Source organism: Corvus hawaiiensis, chromosome 21 (genome assembly GCF_020740725.1).
Source record: "Corvus hawaiiensis isolate bCorHaw1 chromosome 21, bCorHaw1.pri.cur, whole genome shotgun sequence".
Taxonomy (NCBI): domain Eukaryota; kingdom Metazoa; phylum Chordata; class Aves; order Passeriformes; family Corvidae; genus Corvus; species Corvus hawaiiensis.
In genome coordinates this window covers 9,465,646-9,487,648 of record NC_063233.1, presented here as the reverse complement: position 1 = coordinate 9,487,648, position 22,003 = coordinate 9,465,646, and the positions used below count along the sequence as shown (strand labels likewise).

The 22,003-nt window shown below is 50.7% G+C and overlaps 1 protein-coding gene across 1 annotated transcript; it reads left to right on the top strand.

Annotated features, from left to right (window-relative positions):
• The first annotated feature begins 1,490 nt into the window (after nucleotides 1-1,490).
• On the top strand, nucleotides 1,491-11,850 carry NELFB (negative elongation factor complex member B). The gene is made up of 13 exons (XM_048325868.1): nucleotides 1,491-1,698; nucleotides 1,849-2,012; nucleotides 2,200-2,299; nucleotides 2,586-2,816; nucleotides 3,766-3,951; nucleotides 4,945-5,057; nucleotides 5,863-5,965; nucleotides 6,907-7,002; nucleotides 8,224-8,366; nucleotides 9,253-9,359; nucleotides 10,218-10,359; nucleotides 11,091-11,199; nucleotides 11,442-11,850. The coding sequence occupies exons 1-13, from the start codon at nucleotides 1,597-1,599 to the stop codon at nucleotides 11,577-11,579; spliced, it is 1,734 nt and encodes a 577-aa protein (XP_048181825.1). The 5' UTR covers nucleotides 1,491-1,596; the 3' UTR covers nucleotides 11,580-11,850.
• Nucleotides 11,851-22,003: the final 10,153 nt, after the last annotated feature.

Here is a 22,003-nt window from a genome sequence, read left to right as displayed (position 1 = left end):
GGCAGTGTGAGCTTCCAGATTAGAAGTGGGGAAACTCCTTGTCACTGGATTTAACTTTATCTCTGAGGGCTCCAGGGTGGACCTGGGGTGCTTCCCCTCAGGTCCATTGGGGTGGGGAAGAGGACAGACACCCTGTCTGGTTCTTCCAACTGTACCTGACTCCTTGGCCACTTTCAGGTGGCACCTGGGACACAGAAACATCTGCATGTTTGGGTTTCCACCTGCAGAGACTCCGGCTGGTTTGGCCCTTGCTGTGGGTAGGGGACTGCAGGGGCTGCTCTGTGTGCCAGCCTTCTGGGGGATCTGAACCCCCCTTCCTGACAGCCTCCCTGCGGAAAATAACCAAGGCTCAGACTTTATGAAACACATGTTGCTTTCTCCTGACAGTGCCACAAAGCCCCATGCCTGAAAATGGAAATTCTGAACAAAACTGTGCACAACTGGCTGATTGCTCGTGTCCACAGACTGGTGATGGATCTGAAGATCAAACCAGGAATAGGGAACGGCCACTTCTCTGTTTTTGGTGGTATTTCCTCTTTTCATTGCTCTCTGCCTGTGATCAGCCAGGAGGGAAGCCTCAGAAACCCCCAGGAACCCCAACTTCTGCTGCTCTGACACCCCCTGCTAATGTAATTAATAAATGTAATTAATGCTGTTGGCTAGAGCATGGAAACATAGAATCACAGAATCTCCTGAGTTGGAAGCGACCCACAAGGATCATCCAGTCCAATCCCAGGCCCTGCACAGGACACTCCCAACAGTCCCAGCATGTGGGAGCTCCTGGAGCAGGTCCTGTGGAGATCTATTAAGTTGGTCAAGGTTCTGGAACATCTTTCTTGCGAGGAAAGGCTGAGAGAGCTGGGCCTGTTCAACCTTGAGCAGAGACAGCTGAGAGGGGACCTCATCAATGTGTATGAGTGTCTAAAGGGTGGGTGTCAGAGCGTGGACCAGGCTCTGCTCAGCGGTGCCCAGCAGTGGGACAAGAGGCAGAAACTGATACCCAGGAAGCTCCACCTGAAGATGGGGAAGAATTTCTTTCTTGTGTGGGTCACCAAGCACTAAACAGGCAGCCTAGAGAGTCTCCCTCACTGGAGATATTCCAGAAGCATCAGGACAATCCTGTGCCCTGCGCTCTGGGATGACCGTGCTTGGCAAGGAAGGCGGGACCAGATGACCCGCTCTGGACCCTTTCAGCCCGAACCATTCCGTCATTCTGTGATTCCATGTGCGTGAGAGCGCTGTCCAAAGGCTCTTTGAGCCCTGTCCGCCCTGCCCGGCGCTCAGCGAGCCGCACCGAGCTCCCCGGGCCGCGGTGGCCCCGCTCGGAGCCCGCGGGGAGCCCGGGGACACCCACGGCTGCCGCCGCGGAACCTTCGTGCCGCGGAACCTTCGTGCTGCGGCGCGGGGGCCGCGGGCTGCGGGGGCGGGCTGGGGCGGACCGCGCGGAGCCGGGGCGGGAGCTGAGGCGGGATCGGTGCCGGGATCGGGATCGGGATCGGGATCGGGATCAGGAGCGGGAGCGGGATCAGGATCGGGATCAGGATCGGGAGCGGGAGCTGAGCCGGGAAGCGGCCCCGCGGACCCGGCCAGGCCGAGATGTACGCGGGGCTGCAGGAGCTGGGAGTGGCCAATGGCGAGGACCTCAAGGAGACCCTCACGAACTGCACGGAGCCGCTGAAGGCCATCGAGCAGTTCCAGGTGCGTTGGGCGCCGCGGAGGTGCCGTGTGGGGCCGGGCTGTGCGGGGACAGGGAGCACGGGACGGTCCCCAGTGTTGTCTGGGGGTTTTCCTCGCTTTTTTTGTTATCCCGAGTGCCGTTCTCAGTCCTCGCTGCGGTTCGTGTTGCAGACGGAGAACGGGGTGCTGCTGCCCTCGCTGCAGTATGCCCTGCCCTTCCTGGACCTGCACGGCACCCCCCGGCTCGAGTTCCACCAGTCCGTGTTCGATGAGCTGCGGGAGAAGCTGCTGGAGAGGGTCTCTGCCATCGCCTTGGAGGGGAAGGTCGAGGAGAGGTTTGTCAGCAGTCTTGTTTGTTCCTTAGAGTAAGCTGGGAGTTCTGCGTGAAAATACAGTGGATGGGTGACTTCTGTAAAGGAGAGTTGTGTTCCTCAGGCGCTGAGTTGCAGTGGCTTTGAAGTGAGCCACTTTGTTCCTTCACTGCTCCATGGTACTTAATTTGGTGCTTTTCCATGTTTTCAGATACAAGAAGCTGGAAGATCTGCTAGAGAAGAGCTTTTCCCTGGTCAAGATGCCCTCCATACAGCCCGTGGTCATGTGTGTCATGAAGCACTTGCCCAAGGTAGGACCACTGCACTGCTTGTGCTGGTGTGACATGGTGTGTCACTGCTGTGGCATCTCTGCTGTGGCTCTGGCAGGTGGACTCTGCTCCTTCTGCAGGTGTGTTATTCAGTGTTGGGGACTGACTGAAGGTTTAATACATTCTTGTATCTGCTAATAACTCAGTGGACTAATGCAAAAAGCATTTTATATTTTCATAATCAGATGAGACTATTTCCCTATTTTCTTCAATCCATGCAGCTTCCTAAAAAGTCAAGTTCACTGACAGCTGAATGTGTGGATTGCAGGTCCCTGAGAAGAAGCTGAAGCTGGTGATGGCTGATAAGGACCTGTACAAGGCCTGTGCTGTGGAGGTGAAGAGACAGATCTGGCAGGACAACCAGGCTCTCTTTGGGGATGAGGTGTCACCCCTGCTGAAGCAATACATCCTGGAGAAGGAGAACATTCTCTTCAGCAATGATATTTCCTTCCTGCAAAATTTCTTCAGTCCATCTCCCAAAACGAGGCGTCAAGGAGAGGTAAGGACAAGGGAACCCTCACATCGTGCTGGTGAGGGGAATTGATCAGCTTTCAGTCAACCATCACATAACAGGGTCTGTTTTCCCCTGCCCACCTTTGCTGCTGAAGTTGTTCAGCTGAACAAATGCAAGAAACACCAGGCCATTTTCTTCTACACATCTTCATGAAAGCAGCAGGAATTATTTTAGTAGTTATGTAATAATTGATGAATTTTCTAAGCTGTTTATGGACTTCAAAAAAAAAAAAAAAAAAGCAAGGCCAGATTTTTTTCTCTGTTGTTCAGTCTGGCTTTAATACACTTCAGCTGTTCAGCTCTATCACATCAGTTTGAATATGTTAATATGTTAAATTTCTTTTCTTGGGACCTTTTTTAGTGGACATAGCTCAACTGAAGTTGCTTTTTTTTTTGTGAAAATGGAGAAGGACATGGAAAGCTGTAGTTAATTGGCATCCAGAGAAGTTCCTCTTTGAATTAAATTAACTATAAGGCAGTGTAAAGCCATAATTTAAGAGAGGGCAGCACATCTGTTACATGAGGGGTTGTTTTAGGCCTGTTTTGCTTTCAAAATAATTGGGTGTAAATGCCCTGGTGCAATTTACTCCAGGTTTGCACTGTAGAGTTGTGCACCAGCCCCAGCTGGGCACTCAGCCTCACACGTCCAGTCGGTCACTCCCCCTGAGGGGGTGGGGGGAGAATCAGAAGGGTAAAAGACAGGAACTTGTGGGCAGAGATAAAAACCTGTTGTGGCTGTTGAAGGTTTGGTAAATGTCTCTTGGACAAATGCTACTGGAAACCTTGGAGTAAACAGTTCCTTTTCAGGACCTCATGTCCCTGCAGATGCTTCAGTCTTGGTAAATCACGTAACAGAATTAATTTTAATTTTGTGTGTGTGTGGAATGAGAGCATCTCTTGGTGCTGAGCCCACATCTCTTCCACCCTGAGCTCAGGTGGTGCAGAAGCTGACCCAGATGATTGGGAAGAACGTGAAGCTCTATGATATGGTGCTGCAGTTCCTGAGGACGTTGTTCCTTCGCACCAGGAATGTCCATTACTGCACGCTGAGGGCAGAGCTCCTCATGTCACTGCATGACCTGGAGATCAGTGAGATCTGCACTGTTGACCCCTGTCACAAGGTACCAATCATGTGGGACAGATGGGGGTATTTATGGAGAGTTTTCTGGAAAAATCCCAGAGAAGATGAGTCCTTCCTGTAAAGAGAATTCAGACCTTGAACCTAAATGTCATCTTATATTCCTTGGACCTTCAGGTGAAAATTTCATCTTGGTTAAGCAGTAGTTTGCTTTCATTTCATAACCCATGAATCATTCAAATTTAGGGAACTTTGGCAGTGTTAAAAGCAAGGTCTAATCCGATATCTAATCTGTGTAGATGCTGCAGAAATAATAAAAACCATCAGCTCGCCCCAGGTTCTTACTCCAGGCTTCCCTCCCAGTTGTGGATATGCTCCATCTGTCAGTAAGTTCTGTGTGTAACAGTGAATACTTTGGATATTGAATTATAAGGACACATGAAACTATTCAAGTATTGGGAGGTGACAGATGTGTTAATGTCACAGCAGGATCTTGTCACTGGCCCCTTGTTCATGGTAGCATCGCTCTGACCTGGAACAAGGCTTTTCTCTGAAAAAGCCTTTTGTATTATGCTTAAAAACTAGTTTACTAATACAGCTCTAAAGCAGAAACACTTCCGCTGTCAAAATCCCCTTATTTAGAGAGTGAGAGTGCTATTGCAATGGCCAAAATAAACCAAATTTGTATTTCTAAGTGATGCCGCTTCTTTCTCAGTCTCCTACTTGTGTAAATCCACAGGTGTGCAGGGCAGTGGTGGATTGAATAAATGCCTGCTCCTTAGTTCCCAGGGAATGCCTTTCCTGGGAGGGCAGAAAGTGACCCCAGGTTAACTTCCCTGGGCATTCCTGACCTCCTTTTGGGATATTGGCATTTCTGAGCCCTGTGTTTGTGACCAGTGTGGTACCATGCCTAAGTGCATTAATGAAGCATCTTAATTCCAGATATTGGGGAGTCATTCTGAGCCTGTTTTCTCTGCCATCATGTGTTTTATTGCTGGTTTAATGGGTTCATAAAGCTCCCTCCATTTGGTGACAGTTCACCTGGTGCCTCGACGCCTGCATTCGGGAGAAGTTCGTGGACAACAAGAGAGCTCGGGAGTTGCAAGGGTTCCTGGATGGAGTGAAGAAAGGACAAGAACAGGTGTTGGGGTAAGGCACTTGGGCTGTTCATTGGGAAAGTGAAAATGGGTTCCTGGCACTCTCAACGTCCGACAGGTGCTGAAGGTGTTAATTTTTCCCTAAAGCCAGCAAACCTCCAGCAGCCCCTCTGTGCAGTCACATCCCAAACATCCCCCAGTGCCCTGGGGCACAGCCAAGCACATCCTGGTGGCAGAGCTTGCACTGCTTCACTTGCCACTCTTGAGTCTCCCCTGTGGCCTCATAACAAAATTCAAGAGCCTTTGTTAGGGAGTCAGAATAACTTATTATGAATGTCTTGTCTGGCTTTAAACCCAGAGAAAACGGGCTGGTGGTGTTTGTCAGTTAAAGTACTCCATTAGCTCCAAATGACACCCCTGCTGTGATCTGCCACACTTACTTTTCTGGAAGGTGCCCTCACAGTATTTTATTTAGCTGGTACTTTCAGATTTTGTCCATTGGTATTTTAAACTATTTGAGAATCACTTTTACCTGTTGTTTTTCCAAGGCCTCTGAGACTTTTCTGTCCTCAGCACTCTGGAGTTGGTCAAAACCTGCCAGGTTAAAATGCTGGGGCCACCAGAGCTCCACTGCCTGTGGGCTGTGTCCCAGCAGGGCTTCAGCTGGCTGTGTGCTTGATCTCAGTGCAGAAGGCTCTCAGCAATTGTTTTTGTGCTCCTCCAAGTCAAAACCAACCATGAATGTTATTTCTTTGCAAGGCAGGAGAAGGTTCATCAGGTGCACACAGCTGGGTATGGATCTGTACAATGGGGTTGTTGGTTATGTGTGACAAGTGTTGATTTTTACTTCTTCTCAGGGACTTATCAATGATCCTGTGTGATCCCTTTGCCATCAACACCTTAGCCCTGAGCACCATAAGGCACCTGCAAGACCTCGTTGGGCAGGACACCTTACCCAGGGTAAGCACTGCAGCTTGTGTGCCTAACCTGAACTGTGGTCTTGGCTGACTGGCAGCCATCAGGGAAGGACTGACGCTGTCTAAGTCTCCTTAAGTTCCCAGATAATCGGTTGGAATAAGGGAAACATGATTCCTGTGCATTTGCAGAGCTCTGCAGGAGCTGTTTGGACATGGGCATTTTGGAACTCTCCAAACTGACTGTAAATTCTTTGCATGGCTCATTCTGCCCTGGCAGCTGTGCAAATACAGAATAATGTGTAGAATCTGTGCCTCCCTGCTTTGTCCTTCCATCAGTTTGTCTGACAGCAGCACCTTTCTCCTGCCACAGTGAATGCCGTGGGTTTGTTTGCACTGTTCTGGTCTGGTGGCTGAGCTAAAACACAGTTCCTGCAAGTGGAGTCTGCAGGAGGTGCTGAAGTGTTAAAGAAGGGCACCTTGACAGGTGTCTGAACAACGGGAGCCATTGCTGGGTTTATCCCTGAGTCGTTAAATGTTATTGTTGCATGGAATAACTTCCTTGTGACAGTTTAAGACTGAAAATCGTTTGGGTTTCGGGACACAATACAAACAAAAAAACCCATTGGCATTCTTACACACCCTTTCTCCTCCTTTCCTCTGCTGAGATGACTTGGTTTGTCCTGTCACACGATATATTTTAGTGCACTAATTGGGCTGGACACATTTTAAAAAGATGTGCTCAGATGGCTGCAAGCTTCCTGGTGCATTATAAATTTACAACCCCCCACAAACCCTCAGGTGTGTCAGTTATTCGATGCCCATTTGAGGATCAGTTTTCAATTAACTTGAAGAACTGAATGCCTTAAGCAGTGTTGGTTAAAGCTGCTAATCCAGAACAGCTTTGAATATAAACCACTACTTCCAAATAAATATCTCATGTGGAAGATCAAAATAGCTGTTTTTCTTCTCCCCTTAAAATTCGAGGAAAGCCCAGATCTGCTGCTGCTCCTTAGGATGCTGTCTTTGGGACAGGGGGCCTGGGACATGATTGACAGCCAAGTCTTCAAGGAACCAAAAATGGTGAGCCCTTTTGATGTTTAGAATTTTAACACAATGAATCAAATTTAGACTTGTTTATTATTTTATTGCATTCCTGATTTAACATTTGTTCTCCAAATGTCTCATCAGAGCTTTCTTGGGAACAAACCAGTGGTGACATAGTGGATATGCTGCGAGCTTCCTTTACCTGCTTTTTTATTTCCATGGTCCTTACTGTTCTAAAATCAGCCTGTACCTCTGTTAGATACTGCACTGGTTGCTCATTGCTCTCTCATTTTTCCTGGAGTCTTGTACACAACCGGTGGGTTCGTGGAACACATCTTGCATGAGGAAAGCAGGATTTCCAGGACTGGTCTAAAACTCTGGTAGCAGTTTAGAAGCTTTTCATTGACAAGAAAAATGGTTTTTCCCTTCCAGCTCTCTGTTACAGCAGTTTTGTGTAGTGCCACATTTGACTGGAATCTTTTCCATGCTTTGGAAATCCTTTCCCAGTGTTACAGGAATCTCTGGTGGAGTTCAGCTGAGAGCACGAGGGCCAACCCTGGTGTTGCACAGCAGGGCTGTTCCTCAGGAGGAATTTGCTGTTTCTGTTCTGAACTATAAAGCAGTAAATGTTTACCTAGGGGGGCATTTGAAGTCTCCAAAATACATCTATTCCTGACTGCTGGCACATTGAAATTCACCACAGGGAGGGTGTGCATTAACACTGGAACTGCAGCAGTGAGAGTGACCAGTAATTCTGAAGGTAGTGCTGTGATTTGCGTTCTCTCATGAACTCTAAGGGAAAATGCTGAGTTTCTTTCCAAAGGGAGTCTCTGAATCTGTCTTTAAAATGTGATTTATTTGTGGTTGTGTTACCACAAATAAGCCTGGGCCATGCTGGGAGTCTGTAATTGTTGATATCAGCAGTTTGATGTCATCCTGAGCACATCTCGTGGCTGCAGCAGTGCTGGGAAGGGCCTCTCAGAAGAATTGCTGCATAATTGTCCAAAGAAGGGGGTTGAGCAGGAGTATTTCTGTAGTGAGATGAAGCAGAGTTTTCCTAATTACCATGGAACATGTGGAAGTGAATTATTCAAGAATTTTGGCTGGAACTGGATGTCTGTGCGCTGGTTTTCCTCAGTGTGGGGTGAGGCTCCTCACACTGCCTGGCTTTTGTTAGAGCACTTCGGCACCATTAGGTGGCATGAAGTGATTAATGATGGCTTTGTTCTCTTCCCTCTGTCCTTCCCTCCCTCCAAGGAAGCCGAGCTGATCACCAGGTTCCTGCCCCTGCTGATGTCCTTTGTGGTGGATGACCACACCTTCACTGTGGATCAGAAGCTGCCTTCGGAGGAGAAGGGACCAATCCCCTACCCCAGCACCATTCCCGAGGCTTTCACCAAGTAGGTACCTGACACCAAAGCAGCAGGGAGCCAGCCAGAACTGACAGGGAAAAACTGCCTGTGCTAAAGGAAAGGCTTCCTGGGATGAGATTCAGTGCTAATTCATCAAGTCTGAACTTTCCCTTTAACAAAACAGCTTTCCATTGTGCTTCCTCAAATAAAATTCATCTACAAAAAGTAATATTTCCATAATAGCCATGCTCTCATTCAGTATGAGAGTATTTGGTGTCTCTGTTCAGCTTCCCAAGTTTTGGGAAGCTGAGTTTTGGGTGATTTTGGGTGCAGCACACTGGACCGTGCTGAATGCCCATGCTGAAGAGCACTATTTGAAATCATAAAGTTGGCATTTTTGGCACCCCCACTCTTTCTCTATTGAGAACCTGTCACTCCAGGGATGTCAGAAAAATAATTAGAACCTCTGTGTGCTCTGTTGTGTTCAAATCTTCCACTAACTTCCAGCACAGTTCTTCTCTGTGTGCCAGAATCTGGGATACTGTAGTTGTACTCTCCTCTATGACAATGTTGGTATTTGACTTTGGGAGACTAACACAGCATTGGACTTTGTATAGTTTTTGAGTATTTGGGCTCCTTCTAGAGCCCATTTTGAATAGCACTTTTATAATGAATACATTATAAATGTTCTTTGTTAAATCCAGCTGTGTGCTGAATGTTCAGTGTTTCTGGAGCGTGGTGGTGAACATAGGGGGGATGATCCATCTGCTCACTCACTGAGTAGCTGCTCTTCAGTGGGTTTGAGGTTAGCCACTGCTGTACCTACTTGATAACTATTCCAAAATTACTTTAAATCTCTTTAATAAAAGATCTAAAATTTTAAATAATCTGTTTTAGCTTTATCAGTGAATAAACTTTGCTTGTGCCGTAACAGGTTCCTGCAGGAGAACAGAATAGCCTGTGAGATTGGACTGTATTACATCCTTCACATCACCAAACAGAGGAATAAGAATGCTTTCCTTAGGCTCCTGCCAGCACTAGGTAAGTTTTTGTCTCATCTTCTGTTCTTTGCCTTGTATTGGACACCCAGGAGGCCACTAAACCTGGAGTGAAAGGGATGTCAGAGCCAGGGACATAATGTTCTGCCTTTGGCTCTTCTGGTGACTTAGCTGTGAGTCCTTGTAGGAGTGTGTGGGTTTGGCTGCAATTTTCTGCTGATCTGAGCATTTAGGGACAGTGGTTCCTTACATCAGGGGCTCCATTAGCAACGAGATTAGCTGAAAACTGTTTGGAATGAATGTGAAAGACAACAGAGCAGGTGCCCTAATTCTGCTGCTGCCCAGGGTGATTGCAGGTGGCCGGAAGTTGCTGGGACTTGGCTGTGTGTGGTGAAAAAACTGGTAACAAAATAGGACTGAACACAGCCTTAATTTTTTCACCAGTATTATCTTGTTCGCTGACTCCTCTGGGATGAGTTGCAGGAGGTCTCTGGAGCAATCTGCTCCTAATCTTTTATGTCCGAAAGATCAAAGCCACCTGCTTGGGCTGCCTGTTTTCAAAGGAAATTAGAAAAAAAATGACTGAAAGAAAGTAGGCTTAGATTAGATATTGGGAAGGAATTGTTCCCTGGGAGGGTGGGCAGGCCCTGGCACAGGGTGCCCAGAGCAGCTGGGGCTGCCCCTGGATCCCTGGCAGTGCCCAAGGCCAGGCTGGATGGGGCTGGGACAGTGGGAGGTGTCCCTGCCATGGCAGGGGTGGCACTGGATGGGCTTTAAGGTCCCTTCCAGCCCAAACCATTCTATGATGAAACCTCACTGCAGGGTTTTCAGCAGGAGCTGTGTGGACAGCTTTTGGCACATCCTTGTCAGTCTCTGTTTCTTTCCTTTCTGTGTTTTCTAGTTGAGACATTCAGTGACTTGGCCTTCAGTGACATTTTCCTGCATCTGCTCACTGGTAACCTCACCCTGCTCAGTGATGAGTTTGCACTTGAGGAGTTCTGCACCAGTCTCTTTGATGGCTTCTTCCTCACTGCCTGCTCCAGGTAAAGCAGATTTTTCTCACTGGGAGAGAGGCAGTTTACAGAATGCCTGACTGAGGTTTTACTGCTTTGAACAATGGTTTAATAGTTCACCAAATTCTTCACAGGCAGTGGAAATACTATCCTGATGCTGTTTCCCTTTAAGGAAAGGTTTATGTTTTGGGATGAAGTTTTTATCAGCAAAATGGTTATGTCTTGACTGTGAATGATTATCTAAACTGTAATTCATTATCCCTAAGTTGGAGTTGCAGAGGAGAATATCCTTCAGGCTTTGCAGTAGCTCTGGATATGTAGAGTTAACTTCAGCTCTTTGCAATATCATCTGCACACAAAAATCTCTTGTTACCTCTGGTCAGGCACTGTGCTTTAGCTGCTGGCCTGCAGACCAGTTCAGCATCTAGAAAGCTTCTCCCAAAGCCGCTGAAATTGCTGCTGGGGCATAGCAGCATGTGCTGCTGCTTCCTCCACACACTCTGTGCTTGAAATCTCCCCCTCCCTCCTCATGGTTGTGCAGGTAATCCACTCCTGTTGAACAATTCCTTGTATCCTTGAAGGTCTAAGGCAGTGTTAGTGCTTACACTAAGTTAGCCCCTTACAGAAGCTACAATTCTCAGGGGTTTTGGAAATCTGTAGCAAAGTCTGTGGTGGGGTGAATTATTCTGGTGCTGTTGCTTCCTTGTTACAAGGTGGTGTTTGTGTGTCTTGGTTACTCTGTTTTCAAATGGCTCTTGCAGGAAGGAGAATGTGCACAGACACGTGCTCAGGCTGCTGCTCCATCTGCATCACAAAGTGGCCCCAACCAAACTAGAGTCTCTCCAGAAGGCTTTGGAGCCCACCAAGCAGGTAGGAAGGGAAGCAGGAGAAAGGGAAAACTGATCGCAAATGAAAGCAGCTGCCTTTGCAGACTTTGTTTAATGGAACACGAGCTCTGCTTTCCAGCTGTACCAAGCTGTGGCCTAATTCCCTCATGGCTCCCTCTTTCTGTGCTGGTTTGTGTTGAACACACGGGGTGAAGGCACACTTGGTGTTCTGGCTGGAATGGAGTGTGACTCTGCTGTTTCCCCTCCCTGATTCTCATTCTGCAGAGTGGGGAAGCTGTGAAGGAACTTTACAACCAACTCGGTGAGAAACTGGAGCTCCGCAAGCCCAGCCCGGCTGAAGTGACTGAGACTCCCTCCATGGAGCTGCCCCTGCCCACCGTGCCCACTCCAGCCTCACGCTGAGCTCTGGCTGCAGGGCAGGACTGAGAGGAGAGGAACTGAGCCTGTGCTGCCTTCTGAGTGTCTCTGCTCACATGGTAGAAACAAAAAGCCACTGAAGCTCCTTCAGGAAACGCTGCAGTTCACCCAACTCACTGGCTCTTGTTGGTTAGAAAACTGTGTGCAGTGCATTGCAAGGTTTACTTTTCTTAAAGATAGCTGAGTATCTTCTTGTAGATCCACTTCAAATCTGACTGTACATTTTTTTTTTAAAAAGGAAAATGCATATTTTTAAGCTTGGCATCCTGTGTTTAATTTAAACTCTGCTCAGTGGAGCCCTGCTGTGGTTGAGCAGGTGGTGTGGGCTCCTGAGGCTGAGTGTAGCTTTCTTTGGCCTTGATCTGCCCCTTGAGGTCTTTAGAGAAGATGCTCAAGAGGAGGAAAGAGTCAGAGGAGATGAGCTCCACTGAAACCAGTTCCTGTTCGAGGTTCCAGCTCTCGTGGCACGTGGTAAGATGAGCTGCACTAGTCAGAAGTGTTCACTGCTGCCACCAGCCCAAGCAGCAGTCAGCGGCCTCTTCTCAGATGGGCTTTCACAAAGAGCCAGAAATTGAGCCAGTCTCTCCCCTTTTCTCCCCACTTTTCTCCAAAGGAGTAGCTTGAAGTGAGTCCTGGAGCTGGTTACAAAGAACAAGACTGTGATGTCCCTCAGTGACAGCAGGGGTTGAGTGTAGGTGGAGTGAAATACAGTTTTTGAAAGAACAGAATCATGGAAATGACCTGGGTTGGAAGGGATCTTAAAGATCACCCAGTACCACCCCTGCCATGGCAGGGACACCTCCCACTGTCCCAGGCTGCTCCAAGCCCCAATGTCCAGCCTGGCCTTGGGCACTGCCAGGGATCCAGGGGCAGCCCCAGCTGCTCTGGGCACCCTGTGCCAGGGCCTGCCCACCCTCCCAGGGAAGCGTGGTAGTGAACATAGCCTGAGCAGCCTGTGCAGGGTGCTGGATGTGCAGGGTCTGGGATTCCAGGCATCCAGGGGTGTGGGGTGCAGGGTGCTGGGGTGCAATATCCCAATATCCCATCTGTCCCTGCCCTCTGGCAGTGGGAAGCCATTCCCTGTGTCCTCTCACTCCAGGCCCTTGTGAAGAGTCTCTCTCCATCTTCCTTGCAGGTTCCCTTCAGGCACTGGAAGGCTGCAGTTGGGTCTCCCCAAAGCTTCTCCAGGCTGCAAGGCCTGTTCTTCATGGCTCACTTGTGTCGCTGTTTCTGTTCCAGTTCTGCTTTTGCTGCTGCCTCAGCTGGAGTGTGCAGGGGCCTGTTCAGTGCCTGACCACCCTCTGGGGGAAGAACCTTGTCCTGATACCCAACCTGAACCTTCTCCCTTTTCTTCACCCCTCATCAGCCCTCGTTTTCCTGGGACTTGAGCACTCGGAGTGCCAAGTCATGCTCAGGAGACTTTTCTGTTTCCTGAAGCTGTGTCCAAACAAACCAAACAAACATGGTAGTTGAGTAGAGTTGGAACTCCCTCTGCAGTGCTGCTCCCTCCCTCTCTGTGTGATTTTCTTCCTCCTGAGCTCAGAAATGCTGTGTGAGGGCAGTGACTCCCCTCTCTTCATTGCCTTGGTGCTTTATTTCTCCTGTGATACCCTGTGGGAGAGCAGGAAAGGTGGGGTAGGTTTGTGTCTGACACAGGTGCACTGCCCTGTAGCCCACACTTCTTTGTGCCCCTTGTCTCCACTGCAGCTCCCGGGGTCAGGGTTGCTTTTGGGAGCCTCTCAGCAGTTCTGACTGGATTTGTTGGAAACAGGACCTGGGTGTAACAGTTGGGTCTTTCTTGCAAAGTTTTGGTTTCAAACTGTTTAAACTATCCTGGTAACTTAGACAAAATAACATCCCACGCTGCTGCCAAACCTTGGCAATGAACCTGCTCAGGCCCATGCTCTGCTCAGACTTGGAGATTATTTTGGGATTGTTTTGGGGATTCTCTTGGTGGCTTTAGGTTCCCCTTATCCCAAGGCTGTCATGGTGCTCTCCTGCAGCAGGAATTTATAATCCAGGATGTTTTATTTTTTTTACTGCTTGGTAGAAAGGCCTCTGGTGTTTCAGCCTGTACCTGCAGAACTGACACACACAGTGGTGATTATTCCCAGTTTTTTACATCCGTGAAGAAACTGAATCCCAGAATATGAACGGGCTGGTGGCAAGTTTGGCTGAGGAGGGGAGAGCCGGGCAGCTGAGAGGGGATGGCTGCCAGTCCGTGCTCTCCTGGCCTGCTGCTGCTGCTCAAGGGCATGAGAAGAGAAGACAATTTCCAGAAAACAGCTTTAGTAGTGAAAATCTTCTGCTTCCATGTTGTGAGATGAGAAAGGTTTCACTCCTGTGCCAGGAATTAGACTCCTGCTGTGCATGTGCATGGCAGGAGCTAAGCTGGCTGCAGCGGGGTGCAGGGTCTGGGATTCCAGGGATGCAGGGTGCTGGGGTGCAGGGTGCTGGATGTGCAGGGTCTGGGATTCCAGGGATGCAGGGGTGTGGAGTTCAGGGTGCTGGATGTGCAGGGTGCTGGATGTGCAGGGTCTGGGATTCCAGGGATGCAGGGTGCTGGATGTGCAGGGTGCTGGATGTGCAGGGTGCTGGATGTGCAGGGTCTGGGATTCCAGGGATGCAGGGGTGTGGAGTTCAGGGTGCTGGATGTGCAGGGTGCTGGATGTGCAGGGTCTGGGATTCCAGGGATGCAGGGTGCTGGATGTGCAGGGTGCTGGATGTGCAGGGTGCTGGATGTGCAGGGTCTGGGATTCCAGGGATGCAGGGTGCTGGATGTGCAGGGTGCTGGATGTGCAGGGTCTGGGATTCCAGGGATGCAGGGATGTGGGGTGCAGGGTGCTGGATGTGCAGGGTGCTGGATGTGCAGGGTCTGGGATTCCAGGGATGCAGGGTGCTGGATGTGCAGGGTGCTGGATGTGCAGGGTCTGGGATTCCAGGGATGCAGGGGTGTGGAGTTCAGGGTGCTGGATGTGCAGGGTGCTGGATGTGCAGGGTCTGGGATTCCAGGGATGCAGGGATGTGGGGTGCAGGGTGCTGGATGTGCAGGGTGCTGGATGTGCAGGGTCTGGGATTCCAGGGATGCAGGGATGTGGGGTGCAGGGTGCTGGATGTGCAGGGTGCTGGATGTGCAGGGTCTGGGATTCCAGGGATGCAGGGATGTGGGGTGCAGGGTGCTGGATGTGCAGGGTGCTGGATGTGCAGGGTCTGGGATTCCAGGGATGCAGGGGTGTGGAGTTCAGGGTGCTGGATGTGCAGGGTGCTGGATGTGCAGGGTCTGGGATTCCAGGGATGCAGGGATGTGGGGTGCAGGGTGCTGGATGTGCAGGGTGCTGGATGTGCAGGGTCTGGGATTCCAGGGATGCAGGGGTGTGGGGTGCCGGGTGCTGGATGTGCAGGGTCTGGGATTCCAGGGATGCAGGGGTGTGGGGTGCCGGGTGCTGGATGTGCAGGGTCTGGGATTCCAGGGATGCAGGGGTGTGGGGTGCAGGGTGCTGGATGTGCAGGGTCTGGGATTCCAGGGATGCAGGGGTGTGGGGTGCAGGGTGCTGGATGTGCAGGGTCTGGGATTCCAGGGATGCAGGGGTGTGGGGTGCAGGGTGCTGGATGTGCAGGGTCTGGGATTCCAGGGATGCAGGGGTGTGGGGTGCAGGGTGCTGGATGTGCAGGGTCTGGGATTCCAGGGATGCAGGGGTGTGGGGTGCAGGGTGCTGCCTGTGCAGGGTGCTGGATGTGCAGGGTCTGGGGTGCTGGACCGTGGCTTTTCCCTGTGCCAGGGCCAGGACACCCCTTGGTTCTGCTCCGGGGTTCCCACTCAGAGGGGTTCTCTCCCTTGTGCTCCCGCAGCTGCTGGTGCCGGGGCTGGTGCCGGCACAGCTCCGGGGGAGGTTCAGCCGGGCTGGGTAAGGGAATTTTTTCCCAGTCTTTCAGCACAGTGCCCAGCGGGGACGCTGCGAGCACAGGCACTGCTGTGGGTGTGCACTAGAGGGTGGTGCAGCCCTGCGTGCCCCGAGATCGTCCCGGACTGGGAGCAGGAATCGCTCCCTGCTTACGCTTAGAGGTGACAGTTTGTCTTTGCAGCAGGGGTGTGATCCCTGGGACACGAACAAACCGTGTGTTCTCTCCAAACCTGCTGTGCCTGACTGCGGAGAGAACTTTTACAAAGAGTTCAAATTATCTGGAGCAATCCGTGGGCTTTCCTGAGGGATCAGAGGAACTCAGAGCCTCAGGCTCAGTTAGGCTGTGACTTACAGGGCAACAAGAGGTGGGGACTGGACAGCTGAAGGCATTGTCAGGCATCCTCACACTTCTGAATGCTCCAAAGCATCTGCTCCTTGGCAGAACACCCTGTTCTTGGTGCTGTGGGCACTAGACCCACAGGAAAATGGGAACAATGAATGGGATGTGGTGCAGGTGGCTGGAGGGAAGATGGACAGTGAAAGGAGTGTCTGACAAAGGCTGGAGCAGATGCTCTGAGCAGAAAACTGAGTTATCCCTCTCCAGGAGACTTTTCTGGCTGAGTTGCTACAAGATTCAGGTTTTGCAGTTGCCTTTGGGTTAATTCTGGTGAGTTGGGTGTGGTGGGGGATTTGGTTTGTGACTTTCCCTGCAGAAGATCCCCTTATCCAGCTCCTTGGGATGAATGTCTGTCTTCAACTTTGGAAGTGTTGCATCTAGGCCAGAAAATGAAGTGACATGAAAAATCTTGTTAATTCCTGTCCTGGTTTCAGCTGAGATAGAGATAATTTTTTTCTTAGATATTTAATTCCTTTTTCAGCATAATTCAGCCATGTGAGGGTGGAGAATATCCCGATTTTGCCTGTAGGTGCATATAAAGGGGTTTCTACCTGCTCTGAATGCTGTTTGAGCTCTCCTCAGGCTGGGGCTGTCTCAGCTGTCTCGGGAGGTGTGCTTGGAGGTGCCCAGCAGCAGGGCTGTGTGGGGCAGGGCTGTGCCACAGCCTGAGCCTGGGTGCTCTGAGCCTCTCCAGAGGCAGAGACAGAGCACACGGGGCCATCCAGTCTCCAGCCTTTATTCCAGTTTTGATGGGTGACACACGGCTGCTGCTCTATGCTCCCTTTTGTACAGCAGTGAGAAGTCTCTCAGTGACTGAGAAGTCTCTGTCCCTACAGCCGTGTCCGTGGATAGGTGTCTTGCTGGAGCAGCTTTGCAGGACGAGGAAGCGTTTCTAACCTTCTCTAATAGATCCTGCTGGGACCTCCCTGCTCTCTCCACTTGGGTTTCTCACCATTTCCCCCCCAGGCCATTTTGTTAACAAGGACTGAGCTCCTTCTTCATGGCTCTGAACCCCAGGCGTGCTCTGGGTGTCCTTGCCAGCACTCCCCTTCCACCAGAGCCAGGCTCAGCATTAAAAACAAGGGGCAGATCAGCTTCTCAGAGCTTCAGGTGGGTGTAAAGCATGGATCAAGGGCAGCTCCACCCAGGGTCACTCAGTGCTGAGGACACTTCAGACAGGGTTGCTGCGCTATGGTTGCTCCAGTTCATGGACATCCTCTGCATTCCCTGCTCTTTCCCAAGTCCCTTCCCTGTTCCTGCCCTCTGTGGTGCAAGAAGGACCATCAGCAAATTGAGGAGAATCCAGCAACACATGGAGACCACACTAAAGATAACGAGGTCAGTCCAGCTGGTAGGAGAACTTCCCAAAAGCAGCTGAACCATCTGTGTTTGTGGGTTTTGGCCAGCTGGACCTGCCAGGGGAGTTTGAGAAGGACAGTGCTGAGCAACTGGAGGCAGTGAAACCTGCTTCCTTTCCTTGCAAAACAATTGCACAAGGGGCAAAGGTGCCTCACCCCGGCTGGCAGAGCTACCCTGGGGTGAGTCTGTGCTCTCCTTCTCCTCATCAGCAGGGCCTGAGGAAAGGGAAAACATCACTGGGAGACCACAGCCTCACATCTGCCTGTGACAGAGACAGCGGCCCAGGAGTGAGAATCGGGGTCTTTCCTTCTTCAGCAGCTTCTGTGAAGGTCATTCTATGGCAAGGAAGTGAGAAAGAATCAGCAGTGTTTGGGTTGGAAGGGACCTTAAAGCTCATCCCATCCACTCCCTGCCATGGGCAGGGACACCTCCCACTATCCCAGGCTGCTCCAAGCCCCAATGTCCAGCCTGGCCTTGGGCACTGCCAGGGATCCAGGGGCAGCCCCAGCTGCTCTGGGCACCCTGTGCCAGGGCCTGCCCACCCTCAGATATTTCTGTGGTAATTCCTGTAACCAGACATCCAGCTTGAGCCAGACCAAACCGTGCTGGTTCTTGTGCCATTGCCATAAAAAACCAGTCCAGGACTCAGGAGACAATTGTTATTGTAGTTTTAATATTATTTTTTTTCCCCTCAGGGGGAAAAATGTGCCAAAGCTGAGTTGCCTGATGAGGGTTAACAGAATAAAGAAGGGGTGAAATGTGCACAAAATCCTGGTGATGAATCATTACCAATCTGATACAAAGCAACCCAATGATTAAGAACAACACTTTCATATTACCACTTTTCTAGGCACGGTTGTAGGTAGAAGCAAGTAAATTACCCTCAGAAGAAATGTGTCTCATAGCATCTGTTCTTTCTTTTGTTAATTATCGACTCGTTTGAGCCTGTGGAAGGAGCTGACAGATTCTGCAATGCCCCTTGTTGTTTTTAACTCTGAAGCTCCACTTTCCTGTCTGCTGTGAAGGCTGAGAGCTGCTCCAGCAGTTTATGTCCACTCTCCTCTCTGCCTCCAGATCTGTTTGACTCCTGAGTGAAGGAAGGGAGCCCTGGTGTGCTGAGAGAGGAAAGAGAGGCTGTGGCTGCAGTGGTTAATTCCCCTGAGCTCCCACATTGTTCAAGGTGTCATCAGTGACTTGTGAAACGAAGCCTGGGCTGCAACAACAACGAAACCTCTGATCCAGTGGGTCACAGCCAGGTTTGTTCCCAGCCCACGTTCTCCAAACCAGCACCGTGGTCTCTGCTCAATCTCTACTGAGTAATCACATAATTGCAGGGGGATTTTTACAGGTGGTTCCTTGAAGAGCAGCCAAAGGGCAAGGAAAGGAATCTGTTTTCCATCTCACCTACACCCAGCAGGACAACATTCATGGGCTGTGGTGATGCAGGAAACAGCCCTGCAACCAACAGGGCCCTGCTTGGGGCATTTGGAGACACCAGGACTTCCAATCCACCTTGGCCAGTGCTGTGGCTAAGCAGAGGGACTTGCACTTGCAGGTGTTTGTGGCCTGACTGTGCCTGGGGGGTCACTGGACCTTCTGGGTGCCTCAGGAATTTTGGGCTGTGACCTCGTGGCCTCTTGCAAGAGCTGCCTTGTCCTGATCTTTCAGTTTGACCCGTGTGTGGGAGGTTTGATGTTTCCAGAACTTGTCTACCCTGGTAGCTGGAGGGATCCTGCAGCCTTTGGGCCCCAAAAGGGAAATGCAGATCACTGTCTTTGCAGTGAAGCTCAGGAGCTCCTTCTAAAAAGCCAAAAATTGCAGCAAGGTTTAGGTCAACCCTGATTTACTGTAAGAAAACAGTTATTGCTGCCTTTTTGTGATGCACCTTGGGGGTTGTGGGAGTTCTGGGTCAGTGGTGAGCCCTAGGAAGGTGGGTTTTCCCGTTTGTTAGTCAGTCACACCACGTTCCAAGTGGAGGAATGGGATGATGGATGCTTCCCAGGAGCCCGAAGGAAGGTGATCGTTGGTGTTACAGGGCTGCAATGATTAGAAATATTAACTGGCACCTCCCACCTCTGTTTATTAGAATCTCTTCAGCAGTGCAGAGGCTTAGATTGACACCCAAAGTGAGGAAAACAGGCCCTGGGGAGCACAGGGACATAGTCCTGTTCCTCAGGACCTCTGCTCCAACAATACACAGCCCAAACAACGGGAATGCTGCAGCAGCCGGGCTTGCAAGGAGTCAGTTATTCTGGGTTTTAATTCCAGCCCACTCAGCTGGACTCAGCCTTGGACAAAGGAGCGTGGCCTCATGTCCACCTTGGTTTTACAAAGGAATTTCAAACCTGCCCTTGCTGCTGCTTAGGAATGAGATGCTGTCATAGCTCCGGAGCTCGGCTGTGTCCCTTCTGTGTCTGCTTCTCCTCTGCGTAGGTTTGTGCCCCACCAAAACTGGAGCAGACTGCTCTGTGTCCCAAAGTCTGCTTTTCATTCCCTGCTCTTCAGAGCCTGCCTGAGTTCCAGGCTCTCTGACATCACCCCAGGTCCTGCTCCCCTCTCACTTTAGGTTGGGGAGCTTTTCTCCTTTCCCACAGTCTCTACCCAGGTTCCACCTCCTTGTCTTCTCTGTGGGGTTGTCTGAAAGCAGCAGCAGCAGGGCCAGGGTGTCTCTGAGGAGTGCTGGCTCTCAATTAAAGCCATTTGCAGAGCAGTGGAGAACTGGAGGAGCAGATCAAGGCTCTGGCCTGCAGGTGAGCTCTGTTTGGTACCTGTGTTATCACTAACCTTGTACACACATTTTATTGGCTTATCTCGGGTACTGATGCTTATCAAACAGGGCAAGAGCCCAGCTGTTAATTGCTCCCAGCTCTTAGGAATCCACAGTGAGTTTGCAGACAGCTGCTGGGCTCTACTGACAGTGTTTGGACATGTGAAGGATCCTCACAGGTGCTTCTGCTCCCACCAAACTTCTCCAGGAGAACGAGGCCATGCCCTTGGGCTGAAGTTGTGGAAGCACAGAATCCCAGACTGGTTTGGGTTGGAAGGGACCTTAAAGCTCATCTCGTCCACCCCTGCCATGGGCAGGGACACCTCCCACTGTCCCAGGCTGCTCCAAGCCCCAGTGTCCAGCCTGGCCTTGGGCACTGCCAGGGATCCAGGGGCAGCCCCAGCTGCTCTGGGCACCCTGTGCCAGGGCCTGCCCACCCTCCCAGGGAACAATTCCTTCCCAATATCCCATCTAAATCTGCCTTCAGGCTGGGGGGCAGAGGGGAAACACCAACATCCCAGGGCTCCCCACTGCTGTACCCCCTGTACCCCATGGCCACCACAGGGGCCCCTCAGCAGCACCACCAGCTCCCACCCTGCCCTCCTAAATTGGGCTTTAATCACTCTAAAATCTAAATATTTTTGAGTCATTTGTCAAAGAACTTGCTGCTCGTGACTAGTCACAGTTTGGGAGTCAGCTGCCATGCTCTCAGCTCACGAGCTGTTGGCTTTCCTACCTTATCTAGCGTTAATTATTACTTTTGTTCAGATGTTGGAGCATCTCTAACAGATCTGAGTGAGCTGTTGGGAGTTATTCCGCTGCTCCTACCCTGGTAACGTCTCTCTCTGTGGGAAAAGCTGCTCCCTCCTGGAACAAAGGAGTCACGTTGGGTTTACTCATCAAAAATTGCATTTGTATAAAACATCAGTGTTGTCCTTGGTCTCCAACCCCTCACCACGTCTGACTCGTACCATACATTAGAACCCATCACGCGCAGCCTGGCAACTCTCTCCGTTGCCGTGGGAACAGCTCCACTATCCTTTCATGGAGAACCTCAGATATTCCCATTTTCAGAGCTGCTAGAACACCTCCAGTCCTGGCTGCTTTCATTCACTTGCTCACTCCCCTCCACGAGCTCTTCTCCTCCCGATTTAGAGTTACTCAGCACTTCTGGGCTTGTCATGAGTTGGCTGAAGAAAGTCACACAGCACTTGGAGGTGCACGTTTGTGTGGGGCATTGATGGGTTTATTTCACATGCAGATCTGTCATGGAATTAGCATTCCCTAATGTGCATTGAAATGGTACTTAATAGGAAATTATCGAAGCCCTGGCTACTGCACACCTGTCTGCACTTACACACCCAAGGGAAAAGTTTCTGAGAAACCTCTGACCTCAGGTGGGTGAGGTGAGCTGGGTCAGGTGAGGAGCAGCTTCCCCGTGGCGAGTTTCTTGTGGGAGGGTTGTGATGTGTTTGCCACACCTCAATTGCACTGCCCAGCGTCTGGAACCCCAAGCCCAGCTCTCCCTGTGTAGGAGCTGTGGGATGGAGGATCCCTGGGGGTCCCTGGGTTTGCCCCTCCTCTGGGCCCCCTTTTCTGCTGTTGGGCACAGGTTTAGTTCTGGATGATCCTAATTAGTTATTGAGGGCTTATTATTTCACTTATGGAAAGATTGCATTGGAGTAACACAAATTTTGAGGAAGATGGTCTTAAAAACAATTCTTGAGAGGGCATTTTTTTGTTTAGTTCATACAAGTGTCTTAGCAGGACTGGCTTATGCTTTTTTCCTGCTAGAAATTCCAGGCACAAGTATTGCACTGTGTCCGTAGAGGAAAAGAGGGAGAGGCTGAGGGGATCTCAGGGTGTTCAGATACCGGCACGGAGTGACCAGAGCAGCTGTGGCTGCCCCTGGATCCCTGGCAGTGCCCAAGGCCAGACTGGACAGGGCTTGGAGCAGCCTGGGACAGTGGGAGGCGTCCCTGCC

Excerpts from the sequence above, each read along its gene's own strand:
- NELFB (XM_048325868.1), top strand. The coding sequence starts at position 1,597 with ATGTACGCGGGGCTGCAGGAGCTGGGAGTGGCCAATGGCGAGGACCTC. Across the intron at positions 1,699-1,848 it reads AGGCCATCGAGCAGTTCCAG|ACGGAGAACGGGGTGCTGCT; the intron begins GTGCGTTGGGCG and ends TTCGTGTTGCAG. Across the intron at positions 3,952-4,944 it reads CTGTTGACCCCTGTCACAAG|TTCACCTGGTGCCTCGACGC; the intron begins GTACCAATCATG and ends ATTTGGTGACAG.